Below are 15,857 nucleotides of genomic sequence, written 5' to 3'. Positions count from 1 at the left end.
CACAATGAACTCTAGGAGCAGATATACGACTGTCCCCATTTTTTAAAATTTATTTGGCTGTGCTGGGTCTTAGTTGCAGAACATGGGATCTACTTCTCTGACCAGGGATTGAACCCGGGCCCCTTGCATTAAGAGAGCAGAGTCTTAACCACTGGACCACCAGGAAAGTCCCATATTTGTCCTTATTTTAACTTAGGAATACTAAGGAGAAGTGAAGATAAGGAACTTGGCCAAGGTCACACAATTCATCCATGGTTAACTTGAAATTTAAACTCAAAAGTCGGCCTGTTGATTGGGTACTTCCCACCACAATTAGGAAGTACCAAGGAAAGTGAGAAGTGGGAGGCCATAAGTTTTGGCTAGTTATCAACCCTACTATCTGCAATTTTTTTTAATATATATTTCTATAAGATTCTGCTGACTGACCCTCTGGGTTCTCATCCGTTGATTGAAAATATTCAAAACCAGAGAATAGATCATCTGGTCTCCTCCTCTTGCTCCTCCACAACTGTCAGCTCCTGCCTCTTTCTCACCTTTCTTGGTCACATGCCTTCTCAGTTTCTCTCTCCTTTCGTGTCCCTAAAATATTATCCCTCTGAGTTCCAGTCTCAGCCCTCATTTCTTTTCCCCACTTTTCATCATCTAACCCACTCTCAAGACTTTCTTACAACCCCTGTATGATTCCATAACTTTTCCTCAAGCTCAGACCTCTACTCTAGGTCACAAACAAATAAAAGCTCTATATAAAGGTCTACTTCAATATCTGTATCTGCTAAGGTCCACTGCACAGAATGGTGTCCTTTCCTAATTTCTGCACAGTTCAGTTCAGTTCAGTCACTCTGTCATGTCACTCTTTGTGACCCCATGGACTGCAGCACACCCGGCCTCCCTGTCCATCACCAACTCCTGGAGTTTACTTCTGCTCAGCTGATAAGAAATTTGGTTTAGATTTATGATATTCCAGTATTTTTCCTCCTCATGCCAGTTGGGTTTGGTTTATTTAAGGCAAAAATAGCAAACTAATCCCTCCTTGTTATTTTAACTAAAGGTATATTTGTTGCTTTTAACCAAAGCAACACACAGTGCAAGAGGAACATTCCACCTGTCAGCTGAGGCAAGGTCCCAGGTGCTCATGGGGCCAATTGAGACTCCAAAAACTCCTTCTTCATCACTACCATCATCTTGGGCCTGGCATCTGATCTCATGATCATGGTCAGAAATGGAAAATCAAAGGCTGATTTTGATTTTGGCTACAGTCCATGAGGTCGCATAGAATTGGACACAACTGAAGCAACTTGGCACACATGTAAAATAAACAATTAATAAGAGCATACTGTATAGCACAGGGAACTCTATTCAGTGCTCTGTGGTGACCTAAATAGGAAGTAAATCCAAAACACAGAGGATATGTGTATACATATAACTGATTCATTTTACTGTACAGTGGAAACTAATGCAACATTGTTAAGCAACTCCACTCCAATACAAATTAATTAAAAAATTCCCAGATTATTTGTATATACAATAAAGACATAAAACACACTTTTATCTAAAGAACAAAATATCTTTCCCATGGTATATGAGGCTGATCATGACCCACCATCTATTTATCCCTTTCCCAACCCCTGATCTCACAGGGCTCTCTCTGTGGCCTGTTTGACAAATTAAGGAACCTGGGGCATCAAAAATCTAAAGAGCCCCTATATATGCTGTCCACAAGAGACCCACCTCAAAACAAGGGACACATACAGACTGAAAGTGAAGGGCTGGAAAAAAATATTTCACGCAAACGGAGACCAAAAGAAAGCAGGAGTCGCAATACTCATATCAGATAAAATAGACTTTAAAATAAAGGCTGTGAAAAGAGACAAAGAAGGACACTACATAATGATCAAAAGATCAATCTGAGAAGATATAACAATTATAAATATATATGCACCCAACGTAGGAGCACCGCAATATTTAAGGCAAATGCTAACAAGTATGAAAGGGGAAATTAACAATAACACAATAATAGTGGGAGACTTTAATACCCCACTCACACCTATGGACAGATCAACTAAACAGAAAATTAAAAAGGAAACACAAACTTTAAATGACACAATGGACCAGCTAGACCTAATTGATATCTATAGGACATTTCACCCCAAAACAATCAATTTCACCTTTTTCTCAAGTGCACATGGAACCTTCTCCAGAATAGATCACATCCTGGGCCATAAATCTAGCCTTGGGAAATTCAAAAAAATTGAAATCATTCCAGTCATCTTTTCTGACCACAATGCAGTAAGATTAGACCTCAATTACAGGTTAAAAAAAAAACTATTAAAAATTCAAACATATGGAGGCTAAATAACATGCTTCTGAATAACCAACAAATCATAGAAGAAATCAAAAAAGAAATCAAAATATGCATAGAAACTAATGAAAATGAAAACACAACAACCCAAAACCTATGGGACACTGTAAAAGCAGTGCTAAGGGGAAACTTCATAGCATTATAGGCTTACCTCAAGAAACAAGAAAAAAGTCAAATAAATAAACTAACTCTACACCTAAAGCAACTAGAGAAAGAAGAAATGAATAACCCCAGGGTTAGTAGAAGGAAAGAAATCTTAAAAATTAGGGCAGAAATAAATTCAAAAGAAAAAATCATAAAAATAGCATAAAATCATAGCAAAAATCAATAAAGCTAAAACCTGGTTTTTTTAAAAGATAAATAAAATTGACAAACCATTAGCCAGACTCATCAAGAAACAAAGGGAGAAGAATCAAATCAACAAAATTAGAAATGAAAATGGAGAGATCACAACAGACAACACAGAAATACAAAGGATTATAAGAGACTACTGACAGCAGCTATATGCCAATAAAATGGACAACCTGGAAGAAATGGACAAATTCTTAGAAAAGTATAACTTTCCAAAACTGAACCAGGAAGAAATAGAAGATCTTAACATGCCCATCACAAGCACAGAAATTGAAACTGTAATCAGAAATCTTCCAGGAAACAAAAGCCCAGGACCAGATGGCTTCAAAGCTGAATTCTACCAAAAATTTAGAGAAGAGCTAACACCTATCTCACTCAAACTCTTCCAGGAAACTGCAGAAGAAGGTAAACTTCCAAACTCATTCTATGAGGCCACCATCACCCTAATTCCAAAACCAGACAAAGATGCCACACACAAAAAAAGAAAACTACAGGCCAATATCACTGATGAACATAGATGCAAAAATCCTTAACAAAATTCTAGCAAACAGAATCCAACAGCATATTAAAAAGATCATACATCAGGACCAAGTAGGCTTTATCCCAGGAATGCAAGGGTTCTTTAATATCCACAAATCAATCAATGTAATACACCACAAACAAATGGAAAGATAAAAACCATATGATTATCTCAATAGATGCAGAAAGACCCTTTGACAAAATTCAACATCCATTTATAACAAAAACTCTCCAGAAAGCAGGAATAGAAGGAACATACCTCAACATAATAAAAGCTATATATGACAAACCCACAGCAAACATTGTCCTCAATGGTGAAAAAGTGAAAGCATTTCCCCTAAAGTCAGGAACAAGGCAAGGGTGCACACTCTCACCACTACTATTCAACATAGTTTTGGAAGTTTTGGCCACAGCAATCAGAGCAGAAAAAGAAATAAAAGGAATCCAGATAGGAAAAGAGGAAATAAAATGCTCACTGTTTGCAGATGCCATGATCTCTACATAGAAAACCCTAAAGACTCTACCAGAAAATTACTAGAGCTAATCAATGAATATAGTAAAGTTGCAGGATATAAAATTAACACACAGAAATCCCTTGCATTCCTATACACTAACAATGAGAAAATAGAAAGAGAAATTAAGGAAACAATACCATTCACCATTGCAACAAAAAGAATAAAATACTTAGGAATATATCTACCTAAAGAAACAAAAGACCTAAATATAGAAAACTATACACTGGTGAAAGAAATCAAAGAGGACACAAATAGATGGCAAAATATACCATGTTCATGGATTAGAAGAATCAATATTGTGAAAATGACTATACTACCCAAAGCAATCTATAGATTCAATGCAACCCCTATCAAGCTACCAATGGTATTTTTCATAGAACTAGAACAAATAATTTCACAATTTGTATGGAAATACAAAAGACCTCGAATAGCCAAAGCAACCTTGAAAAAGAAGAATGGAACTGGAGGAATTAACCTGCCTGACTTCAGGCTATACTACAAAGCCACAGTCATCAAGACAGTATGGTACTGGCACAAAGACAGAAATATAGATCAATGGAACAAAATAGAAAGCCCAGAGATAAATCCAAATACCTATGGACACCTTATCTTCGACAAAGGAGGCAAGGATATACAATGGAAAAAAGACAACCTTTTTAACAAGTGGTGCTGGGGACACTGGTCAACCACTTGTAAAAGAATGAAACTAGAACACTTTCTAACACCATACACAAAAATAAACTCAAAATGGATTAAAGATCTAAATGTAAGACCAGAAACTATAAAACTCCTAGAGGAGAACATAGGCAAAACACTCTCCGACATAAATCACAGCAAGATCTTCTATGACCCACCTCCCAGAATATTAGAAATAAAAGCAAAAATAAACAAATGGGACCTAATGAAACTTAAAAGCTTTTGCACAACAAAGGGAACTATAAGCAAGGTGAAAAGACAGCCTTCAGAATGGGAGAAAACAGTAGCAAATGAAGCAACAGACAAAGAATTAATCTCAAAAATATACAAGCAACTCCTGAAGCTCAATTCCAGAAAAGTAAATGACCCAATCAAAAAACGGGCCAAAGAACTAAACAGACATTTCTCCAAAGAAGACATACAGATGGCTAACAAACACATGAAAAGATGCTCAACATCACTCATTTTTAGAGAAATGCAAATCAAAACCACAATGAGGTACCATTACACGCCAGTCAGGATGGCTGCTACCCAAAAGTCTACAAGCAATAAATGCTGGAGAGGGTGTGGAGAAAAGGGAACCCTCTTACACTGTTGGTGGGAATGCAAACTAGTACAGCCGCTATGGAAAACAGTGTGGAGATTTCTTAAAAAACTGGAAATAGAACTGCCATATGACCCAGCAATCCCACTTCTGGGCATACACACTGAGGAAACCAGATCTGAAAGAGACACGTGCACCCCAATGTTCATCACAGCACTGTTTATAATAGCCAGGACATGGAAGCAACCTAGATGCCCATCAGCAGATGAATGGATAAGGAAGCTGTGGTACATATACACCATGGAATATTACTCAGCCATTAAAAAGAATTCATTTGAATCAGTCCTAATGAGATGGATGAAACTGGAGCCCCTTATACAGAGTGAAGTAAGCCAGAAAGATAAAGAACATTACAGCATACTAACACATATATATGGAATTTAGAAAGATGGTAACGATAACCCTATATGCAAAACAGAAAAAGAGACACAGAAATACAGAACAGACTTTTGAACTCTGTGGGAGAAGGTGAGGGTGGGATATTTCAAAAGAACAGCATGTATACTATCTATGGTGAAACAGATCACCAGCCCAGGTGGGATGCATGAGACAAGTGCTCGGGCCTGGTGCACTGGGAAGACCCAGAGGAATCGGGTGGAGAGGGAGGTGGGAGGGGGGATCGGGATGGGGAATACGTGTAAATCTATGGCTGATTCATATCAATATATGACAAAACCCACTGAAATGTTGTGAAGTAATTAGCCTCCAACTAAAAAAAAAAAAAAAAAAAAAAACGGGCCAAAGAACTAAACAAACATTTCTCCAAAGAAGACATACAGATGGCTAACAAACACATGAAAAGATGCTCAACATCACTCATTATTAGAGAAATGCAAATCAAAACCACAATGAGGTACTATTTCACACCAGTCAGAATGGCTGCTATCCAAAAGTCTGCAAGCAATAAATGCTGAAGAGGGTGTGGAGAAAAGGGAACCCTCTTACACTGTTGGTGGGAATGCAAACTAGTACAGCCACTATGGAGAACAGTGTGGAAATTCCTTAAAAATCTGGAAATAGAACTGCCATATGATCCAGCAATCCCACTCCTGGGCACACACACCGAGGAAACCAGAGCTGAAAGAGACACATGTACCACAATGTTCATCACAGCACAGTTTATAATAGCCAGGACATGGAAGCAACCTAGATGTCCATCAGCAGATGAATGGATAAGAAAGCTGTGGTACATATACACAATGAAATATTACTCAGCCATTAAAAAGAATACATTTGAATCAGTTCTAATGAGGTGGATAAAACTGAAGCCCATTATACAGAGTGAAGTAAGCCAGAAAGAAAAACACCAATACAGTATACTAACACATATATGTGGAATTTAGAAAGATGGTAACAATAACCCTAAATGCAAGGCAGAAAAAGAGACACAGATGTATAGAACACACTTTTGGACTCTGTGGGAGAAGGCAAGGGAGGGATGATCCAAGAGAATAGCACTGAAACATGTATATTATCAATTGTGAAACAGATCGCCAGCCCAGATTTGATGCATGAGACAAGCGCTCAGAGCTGGTGCACTAGGATGACCCAGAAGGATGGGATGGGGAGGCAGGTGGGAGGGGGGTTCAGGATGCGGAACACATGTAAATCCATGGCTGATTCATATCAATGTATGGCAAAAACCACTACAATATTGTAAAGTAATTCACCGCCAACTAATATAAATAAATGAAAAAAAAAAATCTAAAGAGGCAATTCCCCATCTTCTCCATCCTGGCCACCCTAGAGCCTAGCACAGTTCCTACCTCACAAGACACATGCTGAATCAAACTGAACTGGATCAATGTACCCTTTAAAACATAGATTTCTGAAATAATACAGCACTACATTCATATTGCATCTTTCATCCAGGTATGGTCTAACCGGAACATAAAGCAATGCATGAAGAAAAGACAGTCAGTGTCATTAGCTAGATGCATCTTACTGCTTCAAACATGGAAGGTGTCATCATGGGGCAGGGGAGGTGGGGACATGGTCCTGTCTGTGAAATCCTTGCTGCTCTCAGTTAATTTACTGCCTGAAGTGAAACCCATGCTCTATATATTAAAGCACAACCCCCACCTTTCTTTTGTTTAAGAAGAGCAAACTTTCACCACAAAGATACAAGAACAACAAATATTGATCTTCTTGACGGATGGTACACCTCACGCCACAGGCCACTCAAGCATCTGCTTGTTACCACCCAGCCCTCCCCTTTGTGGGGAAATTGTGCCAAGTGGCCTCCTGTGTTAAGCGACTGCAGATCGCAAATATTTAAAAGAAATAAATTTCTCTGAATGAAAGCACCTTTCTTTGTTCTTCAACCCCCTCTCCTCCCAAGTCATGTTGATTCTGGGGCTCTGCATACTGCCAGCACCTGGACTTTCAATTGTTTGCTTGCCAAGATCGCTGCGGTTTCCTTGCTTGGTTTTAGGAACCATTATAAGTACAGTAGCCAATGAAGGTGTGTTTTCTTTCTCTCCTGGCAATCTGTAGGGGAAGCATGGGCTTCAGGACACCTAGCAGCAACTGTTATTAGAGTGCAAGGGAAGAGGGGTGCAAAATTTGGAACTGCTCTTTCTGAGCATTGATCTCCTAGGAGGATGAGAAATGGACCACCGTTGCAGACCAAAAGGAAAGGACTGGATTTCCTCAGTAGCCTTAGTATTTGGCAGAAAAATTTTTAAACCTGGTTTTTCTGAAATCCAAAACCATTCTTTTTTTTAATTAATTTATTTATTTTGGCTTCATCAGGTATTAGTTGCGGCACTTGGGATCTCGCACTGCATCATGGGTATCTTCCATTATGGTGCACCAGCTCTCCAGCTGTGGCTCGTGGGCTCCGGAGTGCAGAGACTCAGGAGCTGTGGTCCGCAGGGTTAGTTGCTCTGAAGTATGTGGGGTTGTAGTTCTCTGACCAAGAATCAAACCCGCATCCCTTGCATTGAAGAGAGGATTCTTAACCACTGAACTACTTCAGAAGTTCCCAGAACCATTCTTTAACTGAGCATGAAGACTTGCAATCAGACATAAGTATGGAATTTCAGCAAGCAGAAGTTCAAATTGAGACTGAGGGTGGCCACTTAAGAATATTACCCCAAGTGTCTAAATACAAATACTGAGTAAACCTACTATTTGACATTAAGCATCACCCACCATTCAATGGAGTAGGATGATGCCCCATGTGATCTTGATTGCTGCTCTTAATCTCTCCCCACTGAGCTATGTTTCAAGGTAGCATTAGAATTAAGTAAACTTCAGCCAATCCTTGTGATCAAGTTAGCGTTGATGACAAACTGGGTGTAGGGACAAATGGTCGGTGTAAAGCTTCAACTTTACTCTTACCCAAAGCTGACTTCTCAAAGTGTTGCAGCCTCTGTTATTACTACCAATGGGAAGGATGTTTGTTACTTTTCATTCCCTATATATCTTTATTCTACTTCCAGAAAAAATTATTGGGAATCTACACAGCTCAACATTCAAAAAACTAAGATCATGATATGTGGTTCCATCGCTTCATGACAAATAGATGGAAAAACAATGGAAACAATGACAGGCTTTATTTTCTTGGGCTCCAAAATCACTGCAGATGGTGATTGCAGCCATGAAATTAAAAGACCCTTACTCTTTGGAAGAAAAGCTATGACCAACCTTGACAGCATACTAAAAAAGAGACATTACTTTGTCAACAAAGGTCTGTCTAGTCAAAGCTATGGTTTGTTCAGTAGTCATGTACAGATGTGAGAGTTGGACTATAAAGAAAGCTGAGCACCGAAGAATTGATGATTTTGAACTGTGGTGTTGGAGAAGGCTCTTGAAAGTCCCTTGGACTGCAAGGAGATCAAACCAGTCAATCCTAAAGGAAATCAACCCTAAATATTCATTGGAAGGATTGATGCTGAAGCTGAAACTCCAAAACTTTCGCCACCTGATGCAAAGAACTGACTCATTGGAAAACACCCTGATGCTGGGCAAAATTGAAGACAGCAGGAGAAGGGAATGACAGAGGATGAGGTGGTTGGATGGCATCACCAACTCAATGGACATGAGTTTGAGCAAACTCCAGGAGTTGGTGATGAACAGGGAGGCCTGGCATGCTGCAGTCCATGGGGTCTCAGAGTTGGACATGACTGAGTGACTGAACTAAACTGACACAACTCAGAATCTTGATCCATACAGTTTAAGTGAGTGATTCCCCTAAACTTCAGGGATAAAACAAATGCTCAGATCTGACACGCCAGCATATTACAATGCTATTAGCTGCAGGGTTTGAAGTTCAGAACCAAAGTGATGTAATGAGATTTCATTGGGGCAACCAGGGCCAAGGTTTCACAGTAAGAGACCGCAGGGTCTGGAGTGGCTACAGCCATCTCATAAACACAAGACAAGTGTCTGCTGACTTTAAATTACTTTTTGGTGAGACAGCTTGAGTTGGGTGAGCTCTACTACTTTGCCAATTCTGTCTGGTCCTTAGAGACTTGTTTTTGTGATATGAGGATCCAAATGCAGTCTGTGGTTATGGAATAGTCTATTTCACCTTGGGGGAAATGGATCAGTTCTGATAAGGGTTGTACTGATAAGAATGATGTGCACTTCACCTTGTTGACACATTACCTAACCAGTTGAGCCAAAAAGTCCTAGGTAATTTACTCATTCCAAAAGTGAAAGATAAATTACAAACCCTTAAAACTAAAATAAAGAGGTATTTTGGTCTTGTCAACGTACAGTGAGCCACAGAGTAAGGAGCTGAAACCAGCCTCCCTTTGAGGGCTGGATTAGGAAGATCACCAAGGAATTACATAACAAGTGTTTTGAATGATATGAAAATCATTAAGCCAGCTTCATTTTCTTATAAAGCCTCCACAAATTATGAGAAATATCAGCGGGAACATGACAAAGCCACTACTTAAATTTAAACTTAAGATGAAATTCGGATTTACATAGAATGGATTTGCACAGAGCCAAATATTTTTAGGAAAATTATTCTATAAAAATCATCAACTCTAGATGTACTAAAATTTATGTTTCAAAATAATCTATCATAAATGTATCTTCATATTTCACCCTCCATAAAATACACAGTTTTAACAACAGTTGCATCAGCAGAAAAACTCTCCTGAAAACTGAAATTTATCAAAAGTTATTGGCAATCTTGGCTATCCATTCATATTTAATAGTAAGGCACCAAGAGGCTGACTGCAAACTGTGGACTCACTGGAAGCTTTGTTGATTACTGGGCCTCACTGTGGCATGAGTCAGTTATCCTGCCCTTTCCATGAGAGACTCCTCAATGTCAGGATGTGAGGGTTTTTCTCTGGTTTCTCCAGAGAAGATTCTTCCAAATCCCCGCCTAGGAAATAGTTGCTTGGTTGATGGCACTCAGGGAACAGAACAGGAGAAAGGGTCACTTTCTAAATTTCAGGAAACCCCTGTTTGGAGATCCCACTTTATCTCTGAGCCCAGTGTCCCTCTCTAACTTAATTTTACTGGATAATAAATCTCTTCTTCTTGGAAGGAAAGCTATGAAAAACCTAGACGGTATTCTCAAAAAAAGAGAGATCACTTTGCCGACAAAGGTCCGTCTAGTCAAAGTTATGGTTTTTCCAGTAGTCATTCATTGATGAGAGAGTTAGACCATAAGGAAGGCTGAGTGCTGAAGGATTGATGCTTTTGTACTGTGGTGTTGGAGAAGACTCTTGAGAGTTCCTTGAACAGCAAGGAGATCAAACCAGTCAATCCTAAAGGAAATCAACCCTGAATATTCATTGGAAGGATCATTGCTGAAGCTCCAATAATACTTTGGCCATCTGATGTGAAGAGCCGACTCACTAGAAAAGACCCTGATGCTGGGAAAGATTGAAGACAAAAGGAGAAGGGAGCAGCAGAGAATGAGAGAAGATAGCATCACTGATTCAATGGACATGAATTTGAGCAAACTCCAGGAGATGGTTGGGGACAGAGGATCCTGGCATGTTAGAGTTCATGGGATCTCGAAGAGTCATACACGACTTAGTGACTGAACAATAACAAAATCTCTGTCCTGACTCTGGAGGTTGAGCTAAGGAAAAACAGAGCCCTGCATCCAGACTGTCACCAGCCCCTTATTTCAGCCCTGCTTTAGAAAATATGTGACACCTTCGAGTTCCAGTTTTCTTAGAGGTAGATGAATTGACTCACTTCTCCTTGTAGGACCCCTGTGTAGACTTGCCCTGGGAAATCACTCCTCCTGTGACCACTTTTTAACCAACTTCACAACTTTCAAAAAATTGTTGAAAATGCTTACTTGATATTGTCTCCTCTCTTTGTTTTTTATCCTTGTGGGTGAATGCTTTTGTTTTTTTTTTTTTTTTTTTAATTTTTATTATTATTATTATTTTTTTTTTTCCAGTGGGTTTTGAAGCAGTGCTTCCCAATGTTTTAAAAGTCCCAAGGGACAACACATATATATATATATATATATATATATATATATATATATATATATATATAACATTTGTTGGAAAGTAGTAAAGGCAACTCTTCTTACCCTCAGCCCCGCCCCCACCTAAGACAAATACCTCCATAATGAGTCACTTAAGTCACAGAAGCTTGAACCCCAGACACATTCATCCCAGTCCCTGGTGACCAGAGAAAAAGGAGCATCTACCCCAACCAATGAAACAAAATTGCAGTGAAGACAAAGGGAATAATCTAAAAAGAAACTAACATACAGTTTGGCAGGACAGTATAACACAGCACTGAAGACCATAGTGCCTGAGCTGGAATCCTGCCCTCCACTTTTTACTGCGTCTCTAATCCCAGGGAAATTGTTCTATCTTTCTTGATGTCAATGCCCTCATCTGGAAAACAGGATTTAAGAGTAACCCCTATTGCTATGAATGTTTAAGGGAGAATGTAATTGCAAAGTGCCTAGCACAGAGTTGGTGAGACAATGAGTGGAGGAAATACTGATAAGGGTTAAAATAAAAAAGACAACATTCACAAAGAAAAAAGATATAGTCTTAGTGAAAAAACATTAAACAGAGAATAAAAGGGATCAGAGCCACAGTTTACAAACACATAAATCCTTAGGCCCCCACCATCCACAAAAATACAGAATAGATGGATAGAGATATATAACATATAAAACAGGATATGTGTATAAATACATATATAATATATTTAAAAGAATATATACACATATAGTGGAGAAGGAAATGGCAACCCACTCCAGTATTCTTGTCTGAAAAATTCCACGGACAGCGGAGACTGCCAGGCTACAGTCCATGGGGTCGCAAAGAGTCAAATACGACTGAGCCACTGCACACACTTACATACAAATATATATTTGTCAACAGCCTCTGAGTTCCTTTTATGTGACAGAGGTTCTAAGAGTTAGCTTGTTTTCAGGAGAGGAACAAATTTACTATCTCCACTTGGTTATTAACTAGCCCTTCAAATGAGGTCAGGCATTCTCCCTTATTGTTAGCTCTCTTTTTACAAGACTATAAATAAAAGTACAACCCGTCTCCCATCTCATCATCTGCCTCGCTCAGATGCCAGCCCACACATTATTCTCTGTGGGAAAAAAGTCCATTGTGAATATTTCATATTAAATTGTTGAGGGATGTATATGTGTGCAGGGCCAGACCATCACACACTTGTAACTACGTACTCCAGTGTGTCAAAGCAAAAAAATTACTAAAGTAGGAGACACTAAATAAAAGGTCAGTGGCTTTTGGATAGCTATGGGTACATATGTTATTAAACCTACAAACATTGCTTCTCAAGAAAATATAAAGTTCCTTCCAGGTTCCTGTTGGTGTTTGGGGTTTAGATCGTACTTGGACAAAGGAATCATAATTCAATTATCCAATGATTTATTACAAAACACTTTGCCCACACTGGCTATTCTGATGTGTAAACATCAGAGTATTACACTCTCTCTATCCCAGGCTTCACATTTCAGATTTCATTAGCCAATAAAGCCAGGTTTATTTATAATAAAGTTAAGCCCTTCAAACCACTGACCATGGAAACCAGATTTTGAAATAATTCAGATTTGTGTTTCTGTTCTTTCTAATTAAGGGTAATATCGGGAAGCACAGACAGTGGGTAGCATTGTTGGAGCACCATGGATTTAAGCAAGAAAATCTGATTATCAGCTCATGTCAGAAGCCAAGCGATAATGCAGCTTAGCATTCGTTTGGGTTTTCTCTTTGGCCAAAGATAATTACCGTTCGTGAGGCCTTACGTAAGTGTATCTAATATCTGGGGCCCTAAAATTTATGAATAGCAAAAGCACACAATAGGCAAAGAAGAATTACTGTATTTATTATTTCTATGGCTTGTTCCACCATGATAATTTTGTTATCTAGCAGTCAAACCTCTAAAATCAAAGTATAATTTCTTAAAGGACAAGAAGTTAGCTATGCTGGCAAGGTTTTCTGCCCAATTTCCTCTGATGAAAGTTTTTTATACCAAATTAGAAATAGAAGAGCCAGAATTTTAAAAGGAAATTTACCAAAGGGGATTCAGAGTTACCTACTGAGGTCATTGCACAAACAGATGTTAAGCTTCTGCAGTGAGATTTCTTTTTTCATAAAGTGTAATTTCTTAAACCTGTGCTGTTGATAATAAATGCAATGCTTCCTACCAAACAACACCAAAAGATGTGTAAGATGTAAAAGAGTTCTTGGCAAAGAAGATGGTGTCTCAGAGAGTACTGCTGTGTTACAAACAACTTGAGTACACATCACATAGAATAAATTTGGGAAACCCAGAGGGGAAAAAAAATTACTGGAACTAGGGATTAAAAGTTTGATAAAAGCAGGTCTAATTATGAGGATGAATAGAATACCAAGTTGTAAAATTGCCAAAATAAGTATGCCGAGATCCACCAAAAGATAAAGATACAATTGCTTTTGGAAGAAAAAGATAGTGTGATTCTCCCTAACTGTAGTTTATTTTTTAGGAATATGTTTTATAACTTGTTTACTACTCATTATATTATGCCACCAGTAACTAACACTTTATGGAGTATCTACTACACTGTTCTAAACACTTTTGACATCCTTAACGCCTCAACTCTTCCCAGTAACCAGTGACATCATTATTTTATCCTCCCCATTTTACAGAGGAGGAAAATGAGTTACTGAGAAGTTAAATAAATTTCCCAGCTCGGGCGCAGGGGAAAAGGCGGCGACGGTGGCAGCGGCGAACGGGACTGGAGGGAGCAGCGGGATGGAGGTGGATGCTGCAGTCGTCCCCAGCGTGATGGCCTCAGGAGTGACTGGCAGCGTCTCAGTCGCTCTTCATCCCCTCGTCATTCTCAACATCTCAGACCATTGGATTCGCATGCGCTCGCAGGAGGGGCGGCCTATGCAGGTGATTAGGGCTCTGATTGGGAAGCAGGAGGGCCGAAATATTGAGGTGATGAACTCCTTTGAACTGCTGTCCCACACCGTGGAAGAGAAGATTATCATTGACAAGGAATATTATTACACCAAGGAGGAGCAGTTTAAACAGGTATTCAAGGAGCTGGAGTTTCTGGGTTGGTATACCACAGGGGGGCCGCCTGACCCCTCCAACATCCACGTCCATAAGCAGGTGTGCGAGATAATTGAGAGCCCTCTGTTTCTTAAGTTGAACCCTATGACCAAGCACACAGATCTTCCTGTCAGTGTTTTTGAGTCAGTGATAGATATAATCAATGGAGAGGCCACCATGCTCTTTGCTGAGCTGACCTACACTCTGGCCACAGAGGAAGCGGAACGCATTGGTGTGGACCACGTGGCCCGAATGACCGCAACAGGCAGTGGAGAGAACTCCACTGTGGCCGAGCATCTGATCGCCCAGCACAGCGCCATCAAGATGCTGCACAGCCGCGTCAAGCTCATCTTGGAGTACGTCAAGGCCTCCGAGGCAGGAGAGGTCCCCTTTAACCATGAGATCCTACGGGAGGCCTATGCTCTGTGTCACTGCCTCCCTGTGCTCAGCACAGACAAGTTCAAGACAGACTTTTACGATCAATGCAATGACATGGGGCTCATGGCCTACCTTGGCACCATCACCAAGACCTGCAACACCATGAACCAGTTCGTGAACAAGTTCAATGTTCTCTATGACTGGCAAGGCATCAGCAGGCGGATGCGGGGGCTCTTTTTCTGACAAGAGGGTACTTGAAGGGCTGACTACAGGGGTCAGACAGCTGTCAAGGGAAGGGGTGCTACACTCCCTTAAGAGGAACCTGTCACCAATAAAAGGGGAGCAGCCCCTCAGCACCCCTCAAAAAAAAAAATAAAAAATTTCCCAGCTGCCTTCCACTACTCTCAAACTTAAAACATGTTGTTGATGAAATCCATCCTGGTAATTAGATTTGGCTTTATATATCAAACTTCTAAACTCTAGTTCAGACAAATTTTCCCCTTCAGGGTCCCAAAATCTATTCTATGTGACACTGGGTTGGCCAGAAAGGTCATTTGGGTTTTTCCATAAGTTGGTATGGGAAAACCCAAACAAATTTTTTGACCAGCTCAATATACACTCAGGCTGCCCATTTTACAGCATTTTACAGCAATGCTCACTGTAATTCCAACCTGAAGGAACTGGCATGTCAAGACCCATCAGAGCAGCTCCACTAGCTCAGGCTCCAAGCACCAACTCTCCATCCTTGGGCAAATCACCCAACTCTCTGCTGAACCAAAGTCCAATGGGAGCAGTGTCATTGACAGGATAATGACCGGTGAAGGTAAAGTCAAAGGCAAAGCTCTTACGATCTGAATCTAAAACACTCCCTGCACTCCCCCACTCTGCTCCTGAGCTCTCACTTGCA

At 39.9% G+C, this 15,857-nt stretch overlaps 1 protein-coding gene across 1 annotated transcript; it reads left to right on the top strand.

Annotated features, from left to right (window-relative positions):
- The first annotated feature begins 14,210 nt into the window (after positions 1-14,210).
- LOC133043351 (COP9 signalosome complex subunit 6-like) lies at positions 14,211-15,212 on the top strand. Its single transcript, XM_061124164.1, has one exon. It carries the CDS (start codon positions 14,267-14,269, stop codon positions 15,191-15,193), a length of 927 nt encoding a protein of 308 aa, XP_060980147.1. The 5' UTR covers positions 14,211-14,266; the 3' UTR covers positions 15,194-15,212.
- The last annotated feature ends 645 nt before the right edge of the window (positions 15,213-15,857 follow it).

Source organism: Dama dama, chromosome 22, assembly GCF_033118175.1.
Source record: "Dama dama isolate Ldn47 chromosome 22, ASM3311817v1, whole genome shotgun sequence".
Classification (NCBI taxonomy): domain Eukaryota; kingdom Metazoa; phylum Chordata; class Mammalia; order Artiodactyla; family Cervidae; genus Dama; species Dama dama.
Note: the sequence above shows the minus strand (reverse complement) of the source record. Positions and strands in the feature narration are given on the sequence as shown.